The following is a 19,636-nucleotide window of genomic DNA, read 5'->3' as shown; positions in this document are numbered from 1 at the left end:
ACCTCACCTGCAGCCCTGTGTCCAGCTCTGGGGTCCCCAGTGTGAGAAAGACATAAACCTGTAGGAACAGGTCCAGAGGAAGCCACCAAAAATGAGAGGGAACACCTTTGCTATGAAGAAAGGCTGAGAAAGTTGGGCTTGTTCAGTCTCAAGAAGAGAAGGCTCCAGGGTGATCTTATTGTACCTTTTCAGCATATACAGTGAGTTTGTAAGAAAAATGGAGAGACTTTCCAGGGCCTGTAGTGATAGGGCAAGGGGTTGTGGTTTTAGGCTGAGAGGATGGATCTAGATTAAATATAAGGAGGTTCTTTGCTGTGAGTTTGGTGAAGCACTGGCACAAGTTGCCCAGAGAAACAACCTGTCCCATCCTGGAAGTGTTCAAGGCCAGGTCAGCTGGGGCTTTGAACAGCCTGGTCTAGCAAAACGAGTCCCTGCCTATGGTAGAGGGGTGAAACTAGATGATCTTTAATGTCCCTTCCAACCCAAACCGTTCCAGGATTCTAATCTCTTATTCCTACTGTGTTCGGAGTGGCAAACAGACAGTCACTGTGCTCCCACTGTCTGGTTACTGCTTCAGAATAGCTGCTGAAACCTCATAGTTTGGGCTTATAGTCAATAATACCTTAAAATGTGCAAGTGCAGTTTAGAGCAGCAGGTTAATACTAATATTTGAAATGCATGGATAAAATGTGTGATGCTAGCATCAGGGAAATAGACTTTGAAATCATGCTGCTGTAATCTGAGTGCTGCTGCTTCCTCATTGCTCCCCCACATTTCCAGCTGCATAGATGCCAGATGTGCTTTTGAAATTTTTTTTCTGCTTTTGAGGATAGATGTGTACGCTTGGTGTTGCAACTGGAACCCTCTAGACTGCAGTAAATATTAAGGCAATGCATCTGCTATTTTGTGACTCTAGCCTTTAAAGCCTCTGGGTTATGACAGGGTCTGTGTCTTTGGCCATGCTGCTTTGATCCTCCTCTTCTTGTGGGTTTTTTTGTTGGAATTCTCTCTCTCCCATCACTTCTGTTGACCTATCTTTCTTGTTAGGTAGTTCTCATGTGGTAATTATTTTCATGGCAATTTCATTAATTCTCCTCCTGTTTGTGGTCTTCTGGGTTAATTCATTTGACATCTGCTTTTAAGGAGTCCTGCTCTTTAGAATCCATTTATTTCAACCTTTCTCTTACATTTTATTTCAACTGGACTTGCCTCTCTCAAGGTCCAGTAAACTGCAAAACTTTCTGGTGAAATGAAACAGTAGAAAGAAGAAAAAGTTGCATTGATGTCATTGTAGTAATGACCTCTAAAACAAGTTCCACATGCATGATCTGCTGGACTAATTGGAACTGATGTGTGTGTGAGAGTAAGAGTGAATAGATCTGATAGTGCTGGTGAAAGACACAACATTATCATGACTGTCTCTGTCATGTTTGTAATGCAATTGCTGTTGGTAGTTTGCTCTCTTAATGATACCAGCCTGTCAGTTTTGTGTTAAGCGTAGATGATGTTTAATGTTTGTCTATAGAAAGTGATAAAATAATGCACAAAATCTTGGAATCTGTCACTTTGAAGGTGGCAGATGTTCCAGAGATTCTGAGGTGCCTCTGTTTATCACCTCCTCTTGTTTTGACCATCAGAAAGAAGATTGTGAGCTTCTCTAACTGGGTTCTGAAACTTCTCTTCATGTCATAACTTGCTTCCTTTGTCCGAATCTATCTTAGAGAAGGGCTTGTCTGAATCTCAACCTTTCTGATCAACTGCCAGCTGACTTTTCCAGGGAGCAGAACAAACACTAAGTGAGTGAATGAGAAATGTCCCTTAGCAGGCAAGACCTGCACATCAGTCACTTGGCCATTCTGGTCTCTGTAAATAAAAGGGTTTTTTGAAACATGAGAGATTAAAAAGCACAAACGAGATTATTATCTGCTTTGCAGCTTAAAAGCTTCAATGCTAAGTGCTTGGGATGGCTTGAAAATTACGAGGACATTTGCAAAAACAAAGTATCACAAGTCTTTGAAGTCTGCCTTCTACAGCACCACAACTTCTGTACCAATGGCAAACTATCTAGCTGGCAAATAATGGACTTTCTACGGAGTGTTTCTGTGACATCTTAAAGCTTTCAGTGTAGGAGATTAATGGATTGATGGACACTCTTCTCTAGACTTGGCATGCCAGAGGAAGTGTGTGCAATTGATGTTGAACTTGCTTCCAATTTACTGTCTTAAAGGTTAAGTGCTATGGTTACTTCAGTGCTCAGAAATGAGACAGGAGCTGGCAAAGAGAAACAAGTGTGCACACAAACCTATTCATACCTACCAAATCCTGTGAGTTTTGTCAATCCTCAGGTTTCATGGATCACTTAAGAACTCATTGCAAATTTTGAACATGAGCTTTCATTTTTATTTCTTCTTAACCTACTAGCCAGATATGTTAGTAGCTGGGAAGAAACAGTCCAGCATCATTATTCTCTTGATGCTGTCAGCTCACAATTAACATTCCAAGTGTGCCAATCCATAGAGATGATGCTTAAAGGAAGAAGGATTAAAGCTCCAGGAGGACTATTAATATAGAATCACCTTCTCTTATAATAACATACTTGGAAAAACCTGTGAGGCAACTGAGGTTACCATTTTTCTGTCATTTGGATTAGCAAAAAAGAAAAGTTACCTTTTCAAATGGTCGTGGCTTTCTAGAAGGTTCCAGTTTAATACCACAGGTACTTTTCATGTCCTGAAATTGGGAACTTTTTCTGTTCAGTTTAGCACATAGTTTGTAGCAGTTTTAATGATTTTGAAGATTTTTAAAAAATGTAAAAAGCCTGTTTACAGTATGATTTAGACATTACTTCCTGCAGAGAAAAGAACCCTTATCTACTTGTGGGGTTTTTGCAGCAGCACATCAGAAGCCCGGGAGATAGCAGTTATTGTGGATATTGTCCTAGAAAACAAAGTGAACAACTGCAATTGTGGGGATGGTGGCAATCGAGCAGCTGGGTGTTGGGAGCTCAGAGTGTGGCTGGCTGGTTTGCCATTGTGCTGTGCTCTGCCTGCCAGGTTCCTCACTAAGCGGGAACAGAAGCTGATGCAGCGCCGACAGCACGCGGAGGAGCTGCTGGAGTGGAAACGGCGCCTGGATGCAGAGGAAGCAGAAATCCGGCGGATGGAAAAGCAGGCTCTGGCTGCCTGGGACAAAGAGCTGCTCAAAACCAAGATAGCCAAGAAAGAGCTGGGGGATCAGAGAACTGAGCCCAAAGGTAATGGGAACTGGGGGGAAGTGACACATATGACAAGAGTGAAGCATAATTTGACAGAAGGATTACTTAGGTTTGCAGTTGTTTTCTGGACAGTCTTAAGAGTCTCAGTTTCTGCACTCTGTTGCCTGTTCTACACCATAGTTAAATGTGTATTTCTCCTTTCCTGTGTATCCTCCCAAGTGAACAGTGCAGCATAAGCCCATCAGTCACTTCTACATACAATTTTTAAACTGTGTCTGTATTTCAAAGCAGAAATACTACGGTATGGCATGATCTTTTGCTGGTAGTCTTCTGAACTTACTCTATTAAAACCATTTTCCCCAGCAGTTAGCAAAGTGTCTCTGCTTGTTAGTTTTAGTACTATTGGTGAGGATGGCACCTGTCAGGGCCTGCTTTGCCATTGTCTGTGTTTTAAAAAAATGAAAGAATTTTTTCCCTCCATTGTTAATACAACCTGTTTGAAATATGTAGTTGTGGTAAAGTATGCTAGGATGTAATTAGTATAAATGAAGCTATTGTGAGGAAAAATTGAACTCCCAGATGTTGGAAGCTACAGCTTTACAGTTCTGTCTTAAGTGGATCATGCTGATGCACAGGGAACTGAATTGTAGTGAGAGAAAATTATTTCAGGGATTGTTCTAAAACTGTATCTGCTTTCCTTTCTTTTCCCCGCTTTCCTGAAAGTAGGTAACACATCCTTTGAATGTGCAAAGGGAATTCAGAGTAATGCTGTATTACACTTAATACTGAAAGCAATCATGTGGATTTTAGGCATTGTAAGACATTTTAAAGATGATAGGTGTATGGGTCAGTAAGTTCCAATGAACGAAAATTCAGCACAAATGGTGAATTCTTAACAATAAGTGAAAAAAGCCTTGGTTTGTACTGATTGTGTCTACCAGTAAGCACTGGAGCACAGCCCTGCTTCAGAAGGAGAAGTCCTTCTCTCCATCCTTTACTCAAACACTGAATAGTTCTCCATGGCTGCCTCAGTAATGCCATGACTCCTGCGGAATTTAGTAAACAGGAATATTGAAAACCCAAATTGTTATTTTGTTTGTTGCCATTTGAGAGACTCATGATGAAATCATAACATTAAAATGTTTTCTGCAGCTACTGTAAAGGAAGCAATCAATTCTGAATTCAAGATCTGGCCTGCAGATTATATGCTCCTCCATGACTTCTTCAGACTAATAGTGACTCTTGCTTCTGTATGGTTAACTGGAAGGACAGGTTTCCCTAATAATCTTTTAGGAGTGTGTTGTCTGGAAAATGTTAGAATATCCTGAAAACCTCTTTATTTTAGATATTCAGCAATCACTAAGAATGTTAGGCAGTTTTCACAGATGCACAGAATCATTTGGATTGGAAGAGGCCTCATGAGATCATGAAGTCCAAGCTCTTACTGATACCACCTTGTCAGCTAGGCCAGGTGCCACGTCCAGTTGTTTCCTGAACACAAATCATAGCTTTAAATCATACTTTTCTGGTAAACAGGCTTGTTCTTGCTAAATATTTCACCATCAGTGTCTAGGTGAGTGAAATAATGCTTGTTTGATATGTACTGCTAGTAGTTACTAGTTTTTCTGAAGACAGCATAGAAAGTTTGCCTTCAACCTTATGCATTCAGCCTTATATACCTTCAGCCTCTGCATATAAGATGGTGCAAGTTCTGATGTGCTTTGTTTTTTCTCTCACTGAATCTCAGAAACAGCTAGTGAGGAAGAGTCTCCAGTGCCTTCTTGCTCTCATCTGAATAGTGAAAGCTCTATCCCAGAAGATCTTGGCAGTTTAGCTGCTGAGTCTGTTCCATCAGAGCTCATGAGCCATGGACAGCCAGAAAGCCCAGATCAGAGTACAATTAATGAAGAAATGGCTTATTCTGAAGATTTCAAGTCCTCTACCTCGCCTGGCAAACTGGTGAGTGAGCTGTTCAGCCGTTTGTACTCTTACACACTATCAGAGAAGTGGCAAGTACAGCCATCCCAGTTCTCACTAAATCTGTTTTCTGTGTTTGTGATACCATTTCACATTACTGTGAGTAATCATTGTGATCAGACGTGTGCTTTGAAGTCTTGAGGAAATATTGTTTCCGCACAGAGTTTAGATATTTTTAAACTTGTGGGTAGTCTTGCAAAACATTTTGCGTATGTCATGTAGGTATGCAGTGCTAAGTGGTGGAACACTGACCCAGTTTAGCAGTGTGAATTAGCTGTAGGCTAGCTTGTTGCCATTGTATAAATTCTTTGAGGCCATGGAAGCTATGCTCTGTTTTCCCATTTTGCCTTATTTGCAAGTAATGTATCCCAAAGTGTAGCTGTGGAATGAAGAAGCAGACCTGTAACCTCCTGCACAGTCCTTTGGGTTTCAGATTGGGCTGCTTGCTGCTTAATCCTGCCTTATCGTTCTATTCCAATTGTTATTTTCTAGTTGGATAATTTTGATGAATTTAATCCTAACTTTGCCCTGTGCTCAATAAGACAGAAAATGCAGTGTCTGTGGGGCAAAAGAACTGCTTATCTAGACTTATTACAAATATTTTCTTGGCAAATTTGCTGGGGAGATAATAATAAAATGTCTAATGTGTGCCAGAAGTATAGGTGTTTAAAAGGTTTGTAGGCTAATGTTGAAGCATTAAGCAGCATTTTGGGAGAACATTTGCTATTTGAATTTTTCCTGGCCTCAGAAAAATAGTGCTCTTTTGTTTCACTGATTTAAAATGTCATCTTCCACCCTTTACATGAAATGGTTAATTTCATTAGTTTATTTACTAGGAGTTACTGTTGCTGCAGATGACACAGATGTATTGAACATTTGAGAGTCAGAGCCACGTCAGTTCACTTAGGTGGTAGTAGTGTAGTCTAAGCAGGTTTATTGAAATCTAGGTTCAAAGTAAGCAGTCAGCTGTTGCTGCTCTTACTTTTATTGTTTTATTGTCTAGCAAAGATTAAATTCTTCTTAAGATTGTTTTATAGGTACCACTGTTTGAGATGTCCTCTTGTCATGCTGTTCTTTCCTTGGAACTGGCTCCTGATGACAGTGATCTTTTACTTTCAAACTGCAATTACTTATTTATCCTTTTTTTTCTCTCAGTCTTCTCCCAAAAGCAGTGTATCTGTATCAAAGCAAGACTCCAGCAAAGGCAGTCACAGAACTGGAGGACAGCTACGTTCACCTGTGAAGTCCCACCAGACATCTCACAACTGGTCTGATGAATCTTTATCAATGACACAGTCAGGTAAGTGTAATACCCACTTGGGTTTAAATTGCCTTTTCAAAGCTTTTGCTTTTAACAAACTAGAAATGCAGACACAGATGTTGGGAGGCAGACAAATTCCTGGAAATTGCCAAGGCTTCGGGTTGGTGGGAGTATTTTCCCATTATGTAATGTGATCTCTTCAGCTGAAAAAGATCTTAATGTAAGAAGGTTTATACTTCATATCTTGTTGTAGAAAGTGGTACAGCTTCTGCAAACACAGATGAAGAAGATATGAGTCAATAGTTAAGGTGATCCTAGGATTTAAAAATCCCTCCTCCTGCACCCAGCTCCAGAAGCAGAACATGTTACATGACAATATGGGAGAGACCTTTGGGCCTGCTCTGCCATGTGCAGAATCAATGGATGCTTCAGGACACAGGGCTTTATTTTTGGAGGAGTGTTTCGTCTGTGTGCAGTAAAATAGGGCCTAAGGTGGCATTTTGAGCTATAAAATCTCCTGGATGGACTCATCATACCCTTTATCCAATACCCAAGCTGGCTGCCAATAAATGCTGAGGGGAGGAATACTGGAAGTGAAGTGGTACAGAACAGGCATTTTCCTGCTGTGCTCTCAGTCATGTGGGTTGAAGGGGTTCCTGAGCCACCATCTGGTGGGTCACCATTGTCCATTCTGTTCACCTGAGAAGTCTGTTTTGACTCTTTCCATACTTTTAGTCTCTTGAACATCTTGTTTTCTACAGTGCAATTGATAGAGCACCACAAAATACTTATTAGGAAATGAGATAGCGTTTTCCTTCTTGCTTTTTTTTAATGCTAAGTCTTCAGTGGAAAAAGAATTCGCAGGTTCTCTTGTATGTAGTGGCTGTTGTTTGTGATGGTTGGTAACTTACTATGAGAAACATCTACGTATTTGCACTGAGTAATCTGTGTTGGGATTCTGTTTGGAGAGCAGTTTCCAGCACAGTGAAGCTTTCAGCACCTTGATAAAGTGATTTTAAAGCTCTGACTCAGCAGTCATGTAAGGAAGCCTTTATGAAATGTAGAGCAGGCAACAGTGATCATGAGAATAAACTTGTGTAAAACAAAATATTGACAGTCTTTAATTTCAAATTCTTAAGAAAGGTGTAAGAGGTGGGAAGCCGATCAGGATGGTGCTGGTTTCACAATAAATCATTCCATTGCAAAGAGACAAATGTTCTGGCCTGCTGAGTAGCAGTGAAGTCATTGCCCTGTCAGTCTGATGCATGCGTAGACAAGATCGTCAAAGATGAAAGCATGTGCAGATCTTTCCCTTATGACTTGATCAAGAAATGCTGTAATTACATTGTAGTCACTTACTGTTAGGGAGGAGCTGTTAATTACAGTGGCATCACAAAGTGCTCCTGACTAGCAAGTGAGATTCCATTCTTTTTGTTTGGGTTGGTTTTTTTTTTAATTCTTTAAGTGGTGAACAGCAGTTGCTAATGCAAAAAGAATACAGTAGTTTGATTGCATTTACTGGCTGCTGTTAAGAATGGAATCCTTCATTATGGTGGTTTGTTATGTTCAGAAATGAGAAGGCTTAGGGAAATGTCAGCTGTTCCTGCTAGCTGACCAAAGCATATTGGTAACTGACTTTCTAAATTACTGAATAAAGTAATCTGCATTTATGACCAGCCAGAAAAAATTACAGATCATACTAAGCATTAGAAAAACAAACCAGCCAAAATCCTCCTCTTAGGAGGTGCAGCTATAGAAGAGGAAGGGGCACATGAGCTCAGGGAGAAGCTCCAGTAAGGCTATGTCAGGTAAATACTTTGAAGAGTTTTTGATAGTTAATTGTAGTAGCACCAATCTGGGACAAGGATCTTGTTTTGCACTGTTTTGGTATACATGTAAAACAAGAAATAAGTGGGCATGGTCAGGTGGGTGGAAAAAAACAACTAATGAGAGACTGAGGCAGTCTGAGACACAAAGAGGAAATAAAGAAAGCTGTTAATGGCAGAAATAAGAAAATGAGAGTTATTGGTAGAATTGGGTTACCATGCAGAAACTAGATCTGAGTATCTGGGGGCACTGATAATCTCTGCATTGTTCATACTGACTTCACTTCCATCTGTTGCCCAGTCAGCTCTGTATTTCGTAGGTGTATTTAGTCTAGGTGACAGAAAATCTGCATGGGCCAGAAACTTACACTTGGTTTGAAGTCCGCTGTCCCAAGTGACATTCTCATCCATGAAGTGTACTCTGCAACTTGAAACTCGGTGTTATAATTGTAAGCCTGTGTTTCAGATATATTTTTGGTGTTCAGGTATATTTTGGCAGCTTTGAGTTGTCTTTTTAAATACATCAGAAAATTAATTTCTGCAGTACCCAACATGACGAGCAGCTAATGTTGAAGACCATAAACATGTGGTTGGTGTGAATAAGCTTTGTAACAAGTTATTGTATCAGAGCCTTAAGCAAGATGCAACACCTTTTTATATCTTACACACATAATAGTGTTTAGAATCTGAAATCCCACCTTAAGAGTCTTACCATGGTAAAAAATATGTTGACATTAAATTCTTTGACATTTTTCTTGGACTATTTCTGTAATTACTGAATAACTGTTTATTACTTTGCTTATAATTATTTTTTTGCGGTGTAAGTTTGTAAAGACTAAAACTAAGCTTTTTCAGAAACCACTTCTGATCAAAGTGACATCGAAGGACGCATCAGGGCCCTGAAGGATGAACTACGGAAAAGGAAATCTGTGGTTTATCAGCTGAAAAAGGAGCAGAAGAAGAGACAAAAGGAGAGACTGAAGGCCCAGGAAGCTAGTTTGATCAAACAACTGGAGGTTAGAAACAGAAGACGGGCAAAGTAACAGATTGTTAGCCTTGGATAAATCTTTATAGTATGGATGTTGTTGGCAGAATATTGTGTCAACAGCTTGAAGACACATTGTTGTGATAAAAGTTTGACTATTACACAGAATCATTGAACAGTTTGGGTTGGAAAGGACCTTGAAAATCCTTTCATTCCAATCCCCCTGCCATGAGCAGGGACACCTTCCACTAGACCAGGTTGCTCAAAGCCCCATCCAACCTTGCTATTTCACCATTTTCAACCATGAGCCAGAGCCTTGAGACAAAAATGCCATTCCCTTTTAAAATGTCTATCTGTAATGGGTTGCTAGCAGCATTCTGGGGGTTATGTACATTTATACACATTACTATCCTAGCTGGGATTAAAGATTAGTGCGCATGTAATTTGGTTTTGGAAGTAAAGTACTGAAATTTCTAGGATTTGTGGCTGTAGATCTTGCGAAATTTAAACAGATTGGTTTCTAGAGGAACCAAGTGTATTCTTTATTCATTTGATAGGTTTTAATTGTTGAATTGTAGTTGTGGTTTAGTGCATTAACAGCTGGAATTGTTTTCCATGTGTAGTCATACGATGAGTTTATCAAGAAGACTGAAGCAGAGCTGAGCCAAGATCTGGAGGCATCACCAACAGCCAAACCTCAGATTAAAACTCCGTCCTCAGCTGCTGCTGAAAAACCTAAGATCAAGGCACCACCACTCCATAGGTAGCTGGGATTTCTTCTTCTTTTTGAGATTATTCTGGAACTAATTGCTGTTTTAGTCAAAACCATGGATGTAAGGAAAGCTGCTAACTGCTCCGGGTTAAAACACTGGACATTGGCAATATCCAGTTGACCTATTTGCTGCTGTCACCAGACCCAAAACAGATAAGATTTACCATGTCTGTTATACACCTCACTTTTCTTCTCCCCAGCCCTTCAGGCTCTATTTTCAATTTTTTTTAAATAATAATTTTCTGCTGTGCAAGAATTCTGCCAGATACTTTGTGTGGATTATCAGCTTGACGGTTTGCTTTTTTTGGGGTTTTTTTGCCATTTTGGTCACTCATTATGTCCACTGCACTGCGTGAGGCAAACTGTTCATGTTTGCAACTTAAATCTGGTTTAGATCTTAGGTTTTAAAGGGTAGAGAATTCAGCTGGTCTTCTGCACTTCCTACTGTATTTTTAAGTGTTTCATTTTCTCCAGCAGATGGTGCAATTTTAGTGCATTCAAATTAAAAAAAAAAAAAAAAAAAAAAGCCAGAAACAACCCAACTTTTTTTCTCTCTTTTTTTTTTTCCCCTGGAAAGAGATAAAGTTTGATTAATAGTTTAAAAAATTACTTTCCAGGACTCTCCAGACTCTCCTCTGTCCCCATTCCTATTTTCTAAGGTCACAGTATGTTGACAAAGCAAACTATTTATGTTATAATGCTACATTGGTGTGGTGATATAATTTTTAATCCTTGTATTTCCATTTTTATCTATTAAAAAAAACCAACCAGTTACCCCTCTGGTGTAACTGTAATTCATGCAATTTAATTTTTCCAATTTAGGCCTGAGACAGCTAAAAACTGGAAATCACTGACTGAGTCAGAGAGATCCAGAGCATCTTTGGAATCCATTTCAGAACATGCAGGTATGTAACTGGAAGAATCCATACCACAGATTAAGATCTTGAAGACTGACTGTTTTAAAATTCTTGAACCTTTTCCTTCTTGATTCATGAAGAGAATGAATCCTCCCTTTAAGAGAGGATAACGACTTCATAAAATGATAGTGGTGGAGCTGTATTTTTTGCAGTTTTATTTAGCAGAATTCTGCTTTTGCAGAATACCCTGTGTATTCAGTATTTAGTTTACTCTTTCTGAGGTGTATGTGAAACCATAATTAAGTGACAACCTTTTACTTTCTTTTGTTTCTTGTTCCTTTACCACTTGAGTTCAGATAGTTTTCACTGTTTTGCTGTTGATGATTATCTCATTATCTCCCGTTCTAATCTTCATTGTATTTGTGGCTTGCAAACAAATAACTGAGTCCTTACCTTGGGATACTGGTTAAAGGAACAGAAGTAGAAAGAAAGCTTTGTAACCCTGGAACTGAATGGAAATTGCTCATGTTCATAGGACAGCCAGAAGTATATGTTTCCAAGGCACCAGTTTGTATCTTCTTTTAACATAGAAGCCTTGATATTAATTTAGTTGCCTGTGATTGCAGTTTGCAGTAAAACAATGTGAGTTATACAATCTGCTGAGATTCACCTTTTCTTTTCCTTCAAGATGCTGTGTCATCAAGAACCGAGAGATCTGTGTCTGTGCACACCAAGAAGGTGGCTGTGACAGCTGTCCATGCAGGAGAACCTTCTGGAACAGCTTCCTTGGCTTTAGTGTTACCAAAGAGTTCCAGAGGAGGATCTGGTGATTTCTCAGATAGTTTCCCCTCTTCAGATCATCTCAAAGATATGAAAGACATTAGCAGGATATCCCTCGAGTCAGTGAACAAAGTGGTAAATGCATCCAGTGTTGGTTCTACCATTAGCCATAAATCTGAGATTACAGAAGAACTGGAATACATAAAGTCAGAGGAATATGAGAGTGGAGGTTCTTCTGTTAAGCCTGTGGAGAGTTCTGACGTTTTGCTGATATTAGATGAAGGACAGGAGAGTTCACTGGATCACTGCTCTGAAAACAAACATTCTCAGAGGGAACTGTTAGATGAAGCTGTGGAAAGCCTTCATAATACAGAAGAAATCTTAGAACAGAGACAGTCAAATAAAGATGCTGTAAGTGGCCCAAGCATAGAGGAGACTTCTCACAAACTCAGCAAATCTGCAGGAGAACAAGGTGATCTGCTTTCAGAACAGCTCTTGAGTCAAAAAGAGTACCTTGAAGACTTTGAAGGGTCCTCTTCCAGAAAACAAGCTTCAGCTGAAGAAATGCTGCCTGGGGAGTGCTACAAAGATGACTTTGAGGGATCCCTGCTCTCTGCTAACGGGGAGTCCCTGAGGGAGCAGTCCCAGCACACCCAGGCCAGCCGAAGCAGGTCCACCAGCCTGGGCAGCGATGGCGAAATCAGCGAGTGCCTCAGTGACAAGTCTCTCTCTGGCAGCTTGCACTCAGAGAGGCTGCTGGAACTGAAGTCCCCAACAGAACTTATGAAAAATACTGAACGCAGAGATGCAGGTCAAGAACAGGCTCCTACTTGTTCACCACTGTGGGCCTCGGCTTCAATCACAGCAGAAACAGATAGTTTGTCCAATTTCAACATTGGAGATAGAGTACTTGTGAGTAAAGTCCAGCCTGGAACATTGCGGTTCAAAGGGCTGACTAAATTTGCCAAAGGGTTTTGGGCTGGCGTGGAGTTGGATAAACCTGAAGGGAACAATAATGGAACTTACAATGATATTAAATATTTTGATTGCAGAGAAAAGCATGGTATTTTTGCTCCTCCCGAGAAAATCTCTCACATGACAGAAAGTATCGATAGCCATTTAGACACAAATAGGGATGATGAAGACTCATTCTTTGATGATAGATTGGAGAAACAGCACAAAGCTCAGCAGAAAGATAGAGAAGGTTCCAAACCTGGCAAAGAAGCTGAAAGCCAGAGCAGAAATGCAACAGACAACTATTCCCAGGATAAAGCTCCTGTGGACACAGCTGTTTCAGAAGCCTCAGCTGAGGAAAGGGTTGATGTGGAGTTATCACCTAAAGCAAACAGCACAACAGAGATTTCTGTAGCTACTGGTTCATTTGCCCAAGAGCAGTCAGTGGTGGATTACCTGAAGGATGCTGTAAAAGAGGAGGCCAGCCACACCCCTCTCACTTCCAGTGTTGTGAATGAGATTTCCACTGTTCAGTTGGATGACATGTCAGATTTCCTTTCTGAAAAACTGGAGAGGCAGAAGACACTGGGAGAGGAATGTGCTGAAAAGTTAGATGATCTCTCTCCTGGCGTCGTGGAGAAGCCTGCAACTCCACTGCTGGATTTGCTGACAAAAGAAAAGAACCAGTTAGAAGCACAGCTCAGCCTGCCTCTTAGAGAGGAAGAAAAGTCAAAAGACCAACTGGAAAAGGTCAGTTTGCTGGCAGACAGTCTGCTGAGAGGTTTTGTGAAAGACACAGTCAATCAGTTACAGCAAATAAAGAAGATCAAGAATGAGAAAATCCAGCTTAGCAACCAGGAGCTCTGTGAGGTGAAGGAGGAAGCCACTACCCCACCCCAGCAGGTTGAAAAGCAGATTCCAGACAGACTGAACAACTTCTTCCTGAGTTCTGATTTGGAAGATGACAGAGAAGAGCTCTCCTCTCCAGACATGTGTCCCAGACCAGTAAGTAGCAGACATCTTGTTCTGATTTTAAGAGTTGATTGTACCTTTGACTGGGGATGATTGAATCAGGAATGTTGTGTGGCACCAGTTTCTCTCCCAAGTTCTGTTGGATGATGTGGAGATTACCTCTCTGTTCTGTATGTGTCTCATATGTTTTTGTGTATCCCAGTGCATGGCTTGTTTTGGTGGCCATTTATTGCCAACTACATCAGTAAAGCATTTCTAAATGTAAGCTGAGTGAGGTAACAGTGTGACACCACTTCCACATTTACTCTGTGGCTCTTGATTCGCAGGAGAGTCCCGTGTTTGGTGCCAGTGGCCAGGAGGAGCTTGCCAAGAGACTGGCAGAGCTGGAGCTCAACCGGGAGTTCCTGAGTGTGCTGGGAGATGATCAAGACTGGTTTGATGAAGACTATGGCCTGAGTTCCCGTAAGCTGCAGAAGAAACAAGCTGAGGAACCAGCAGTGCTGCCCCAGGCAGAGCCACAGAAGGTACTGACAAAGCCAAGTGAGGAGCCTCTGGCGGTCCCTCACACTGCAGTGGAGGTGGAAGGGATGGTGCATGCAGCAGCTGAGCAACTCTGGAAACTGAAAGAGCTGGGTCAGGATCTTCAAAGCTGCAGCCTTAAAACAGATCTTAGTGGTACCCTCCAAGAGCAGGACACGGACACCATAAACAAGCAGGTTTACAGAAAGGTATGGTCTGCAGACATTTTGGTCTTGTCCTTTGAAAGTTTATCATGGACAAAAGAATCCATAACTTTTACTTCTTCCTTTGTTCAGGTGGTATTTGATTTAACGAGAGAGATTTTTGGGGAAATCTTTGCTGAGGATCCTAATCTGAATCAACCCATTTGGATGAAACCGTGTAGGATCGCATCTGCTTATTTTCGCCGAGTCAAAGATCCAAATGATCTGGATGAAATCAAGGTAGGAAGAAATCTTGGTTGAGCAGGGAAAGTAAGATGAAAAACACTGAACTGGCATTTACCAGTGTTAGAAAATCATAAGAGGTGTATCCAGCAAGACATGAGTTGAGAAAAGAAAGGAGATTACCAGCCTGAAAGAAAGTATGTCAGAGAGGTCCTTTTTTACTCAACAGATTGGCCTCCCTGTCCTTACGACTGCTACTGGTTGTTTTTAAACCTCAGTCCTCTGTGCAGAGCTGCCAGGATGACCTTGATCTTATAAAATTGATATGCTGACAGGCTGCTGCTATAGCAGATTTCTGTGGAGCTCTGTATGGCTAAATTGGAATGGATTCAACGGTAGGGTTGGGCCAAATGGGATGAGCTAGATTTTTCAGTCAGACACACACCTATGCCAGCCTCTCTGAGGGCAGCAGGTGTTGCCCAGAGGAAGCCAAATTTGGCTAGTGAGGACATGGTTGTATTTGACAAGCCAGAGGAGACCTCCATGTTATTGGTGGTAATTCTCAAGGAAGGACAAAATCACAGAGCCTGGGGGACAAATGAGAGCCTAACTGGACCTAGGTTAAACTTGCAGGGCTGGATGTTAAGAAAAACCTGTCTCCCTTAAAGCCCTCCACAAAGAACCTTCCATATGGCTCATGAGGACACAAATGAAAACTTCCCACCTGCACTGTTTCTTCTGAAATTGAGAATTGAGGGGGTTGACTAAATTTGGATTAACCTGCTGAAGATACAGTATGTTAACAGTCCAGAAAATCAAAGAGAAGAAAGAAATAGTATCTAAATCACTCAATCATTAGTTGAGAAGACTTTAAAAAACATGTGTCTGGGGACAGCAGGGGCACAGGCCAAGGACACCAAATTCCCACCCTGCTGTTCTTCAATATTTTCCCATAAAATAATGGTAAGAATCTTCTGTTTGTATAGTGTTGAAAGTGTCTGTTTTCAAGGTTGTTACAGCAGTGGGTGTCTTGGTTTTCCTCCCTTCCCCGCTTCTAGGTTTAATAATTGTCCTGCCAGCTGATGTGAATTCTGTAGTGTGACTTTTTCGGGGAGCTGCTTTGTGCATACCTTTAATTTCTTAGCTCAAATGTGATAAATCTCACCTTTACTGTTCTGTAGAACTTCATTGCAGCTGAAGTACTGAAGTTGTTCAGCCTGAGGAAAGAACCTAATCACAAAACAGACTGGCAGAAGATGATGAAATTTGGGCGGAAGAAACGAGACCGGGTGGATCACATACTGGTAAGTGTATGAAAACAAGCAATTGTGTGAGATACTGTCCACCAGACTGAAGTGTGGCATATGAGTGTATTTGCAGTATTCAGTCAAGCTGTTTAAAAAATACAAAGTGTACATGAGCTGTCAGAAGTCCACTGCCAGTGAGGGAAGGTGACTTGAGTTAATTTTGCCCACTCATTTGACTGCACTATAAATTCAATCACTCCCAAAGTGTTTAAAGCATGAATTTCCAGAAGGAAACACTGAAATATTTGACTGATAGTAAACTTTTTCTTTGAGAAGGGAATATGTTTTTCCTCTTACTTTAGTTTAAAATGCTTTTGTTTTGAAGTAATATTATTTAATTTGAGACAGTGATACAGAGAATTTAATTTAACTACCACTGCCACTGGGGCAGAGACAGTTAAATGTTAAAACAGCCTAAGATGGAGCATGTCAGGCTGTGTACAGTTTTTGAAAGTTATTTTGTTGGCTTGTATTGCCAGGATGATTAACATCTTTATTGGCTGTAATGATAGTGAAGGTTCTGCTTGGGAATATGAGTCATCATTAGCACTGTACTTCACTTAATTACACCTGGAATTGATTCCACACAACAAGCATATATAAGTAATTTGGAGTCATGGGTTGTGTGGTCTTTTAATTGCCCATCACTGGAGGGTTTCCAACACAGGGGTTTAATTGTATTTAAACAGAATATCTATTTATAGATCCCAGTACATCCTGATACACTTGATTCTGGGATGTAGAGGTTGCAAAAGCATGCACAAGAAAGTTTTATGTTTAGATCCCCAAGGGAATTAATATTACAGCTATTATGCACGTGTAACAACTTCCTAATTTTTTTGCAACATAGCTAGAAAGAAAAATTCCTGACTGGAAAAAGTTGTTCTAGTTGAAGGCACCCAGAGTGCTTCAGGTGAGGTTTGAAATTCAGACAATCCAGTTTGTGATTTATATGCAGACCCAGACATCAAAGATTAATGGAGCTTGGACAAGTTTGGCCTAATAAATAATGTGTTTAATTTTATTTTGTTCTCACAAGAATATGGTAATAAAACTTCAGCTGAAAACTGGGAATAACTCTGTGAAGGTTGCAGCGTGCCATGCTTTAGGAATAAGGCAGTCCCAGGGGCATTTCTTACAAATTTATACTGTGATGTGAGGCACTATCAGAGGAACTTTGAACAGAAAATCTAAGGAGATAAGGCAAGAGAAACTGAACTCTATTTTATTAAAATCTCTATGAAGCATGAAGTATCTGGACAGCTTTCTCTGTCTCCTTGTTAGCCCCAGTTTAAGGCCATGAGGTGTGTGGTAGCACAGATCCAAGGCCAGGAGAGGATATACAGGTGCAAGACCTGCTGCCTATCCCCAGTAGCTCATGGGGTAGCCCTAAATTGAGAGGCCAGTTTTAGGACTCTCCACATTTTGTTGAAAGTGTATTCAAGTAGTACAAGAGAGCAATTTCCTGAAAGAGAAAATGAGATGGGTTTTGTAGATTTAGGTGCTGTAGAATCGTCTTTGAAAATCACAATTCAAAATACTTAGTTCCAGTTTTTGTGAAGATGTAGCTAGTATACACCACTGCAATGTGTAGGGGATGTCATGTGAATACATACCTGACCTGATTGAGTCTCCACGTTTTTTTGATGCTTGTAAAGACAATGACTGTTACAATAAATATGGTATTTTAAAGCAGAGATAAACATTCTTAGGCTTCTGTTACTTGCATTTAAACTTAGAGCACAGTTTCTTCATTTCCATTTAAGTCAAATTAACCTTAAAATGAAAACATCCCTTCACAGTTTTCTTTTGAGATAACTGTGTATTTTAGTGATAGTGAGAAGATTGAACACACCTGATTGTCCAGTACTGTCTGACCCAGGAGCTGGGTGTGACTTTTATTTCTTCTGTAGGCACAGAAACAAATGACAGTAAAATGCTGTTTTCCTGAACTTAGTCTCTCCCTGATTATGCCTGGATGCACTTTCCTGGGCTTATCATATTAATCTTAATTCCCAGTGGAAGGTTCATCCCTGTGGGAAGGGGCACAGCAGGAGAAGCAGCACTGGTGATCTCTGTGACACTGGGACCTGTGTCCCACACCTGCTGGGAACTAAAGGGACAACAGGATAGATTAACCCTCTGCCTCCTTGCTCTCCCTTCAGCTTTGCTTCTTCCTCCAATCGCTGCACTTTTAGTTGCATTTTCACTTTGGTCTGTGCTTTGCCAGCATTGACACCAATGTGGTGAGTCATGTTTTAGTGCTAGTGACAAAAGAACATTTTTCTCTTATTTTTGCAGCATTCTTTTTGACTTCAATCAGGCATCTCTCTCCTCAGAAAGGATTTGTATTGGGATTCTTCAGGGTTCCCTCTGATCTGCTGGATATTTGCTCCAGTTACCACCATTTACAGCAAATCTTCACTTTCAGTAAACAAGTACAGGAGATTCACATTTATGAAAAGCTACTTTGTGTAAAATCAAGTTAAAGGAATATCTAAGTGTTTTCTTTCTTCCCTTCTCGTCCCTTCATGTTGATCCTTTATCACGTGTGCTGTCTGTGCCTTGTGGAGAATGTCAAATGTACATTTTGGTACATCAGGACTGCCAGCATCTTTAAAAACCTGTTTTTAAACTACAGCAAGAACCCTCATATCTCCTTATTTAAGTTCAGGTGCTGACAACAGGTTGTTTCCACTCCACTTTTTTCGCACTTGGATCTTCAGCCAAAACTCTCTGTGCTGATCTGTTTGCATGGGGCTAGAACAAACTCTGCCATTGCTTTCCCTACCAGCCCCCCCTTCTCTTTTATCTGGAGCTTGAGAAAGCAGAGCTCACATGATACTGCCAAACCTATGTGTTTGGTTTTCACACCTGAGGAGCCTGCCAGCAAAGTGCTGAAAAGTGCTTTATCTTCTGACCTGTTGATTTAACAGCCAAAATGTTTCTCTCTGTGCAGAAACTCTGCAACAAAGCAGGCCTGTTCCTACCAAGCTGGCTTAATTGGAAAGCTCGAGGTGCCACTGCTGCAGCACCTCAGAGCTAAACCCGTGGGGAGTGCACAGTAAGAAGAGACTGAAAGGCTGTTTGTATGCTGTCTTAAGATTTCCAGGCATTCTGAGAGCAAAGGGCTGTGAGAACGCACCTGCCTGCCCTCTTCCTGCTGGCCTTCTTCCAAGACACTACTTTATATCTGGATGCTTACTCTTTTCAGTCTCTCAAATAGTCTCCTGACTCCTGAAATGTAGTTTATTTAAGAGTTATTCATGGTTTTGAACAGGAATCTTGATAAATCAAAACATGCTAAGTCACTCTCTGAAGTTCCTTCTGGTTATATTACTTTATGTGGGTTTTTTTAGGTGCTGTGTCATTTACTAGATGACCAGCAGGATCATATGACCATGTTATCTCCTGGTGGTTTTTTTGTGTGCATGCCCCCCTTCTTTAAGTGTTTTGGTTTTTTTAATAAAAAGTGCATACCAAAAAAAAGGCACAGAGAAAAAAATACCGCACAGCCTTCTGCATTTCATCACTATTTATTGTTTCATGTAGAATGGAATTTAGTTCCATTAAAACTGTAGTTTTCCTGACTTTACCCAAATGCAGTTTCTTTCTGGTATAGAGCTCTTGCTTCCTGGTATCAAATATGTGAAGTTTACTTTTGTCATGACAAAGTGCAAAATACTGAAGACAAGGCAAAGCCCATTTCCATGCAAGCCATGAGAGTTGTCAAATATTAAATAAACTGTCTCAATTACTTAGGAGCAGTTTGTTGTAACACAATAAATGGATCAAACCTTTCCCAGACAAAGAAGTGGCAACTGCC

At 40.7% G+C, this 19,636-nt stretch overlaps 1 protein-coding gene across 6 annotated transcripts in view; it reads left to right on the top strand.

The window, feature by feature from the left end:
• Positions 1–19,636, top strand: part of CEP350 (centrosomal protein 350) — a 70,210-nt gene that overhangs the window by 43,865 nt on the left and 6,709 nt on the right. For all 6 annotated transcript variants that reach the window (XM_088170327.1, XM_088170326.1, XM_014874755.2 and 3 more), the window contains 10 exons: positions 3,054–3,253; positions 4,962–5,173; positions 6,347–6,491; positions 9,134–9,294; positions 9,887–10,026; positions 10,858–10,940; positions 11,581–13,631; positions 13,925–14,326; positions 14,414–14,560; positions 15,685–15,807. In XM_088170327.1, the coding sequence (XP_088026453.1) occupies positions 3,054–3,253; positions 4,962–5,173; positions 6,347–6,491; positions 9,134–9,294; positions 9,887–10,026; positions 10,858–10,940; positions 11,581–13,631; positions 13,925–14,326; positions 14,414–14,560; positions 15,685–15,807 (3,664 nt within the window). The remainder of the gene's footprint in view (positions 1–3,053; positions 3,254–4,961; positions 5,174–6,346; positions 6,492–9,133; positions 9,295–9,886; positions 10,027–10,857; positions 10,941–11,580; positions 13,632–13,924; positions 14,327–14,413; positions 14,561–15,684; positions 15,808–19,636) is intronic.

The sequence above is a fragment of the Sturnus vulgaris genome, chromosome 9 (assembly GCF_052056855.1).
Source record: "Sturnus vulgaris isolate bStuVul1 chromosome 9, bStuVul1.hap1, whole genome shotgun sequence".
NCBI classification, from domain to species: Eukaryota; Metazoa; Chordata; class Aves; order Passeriformes; family Sturnidae; genus Sturnus; species Sturnus vulgaris.
Note: the sequence above shows the minus strand (reverse complement) of the source record. Positions and strands in the feature narration are given on the sequence as shown.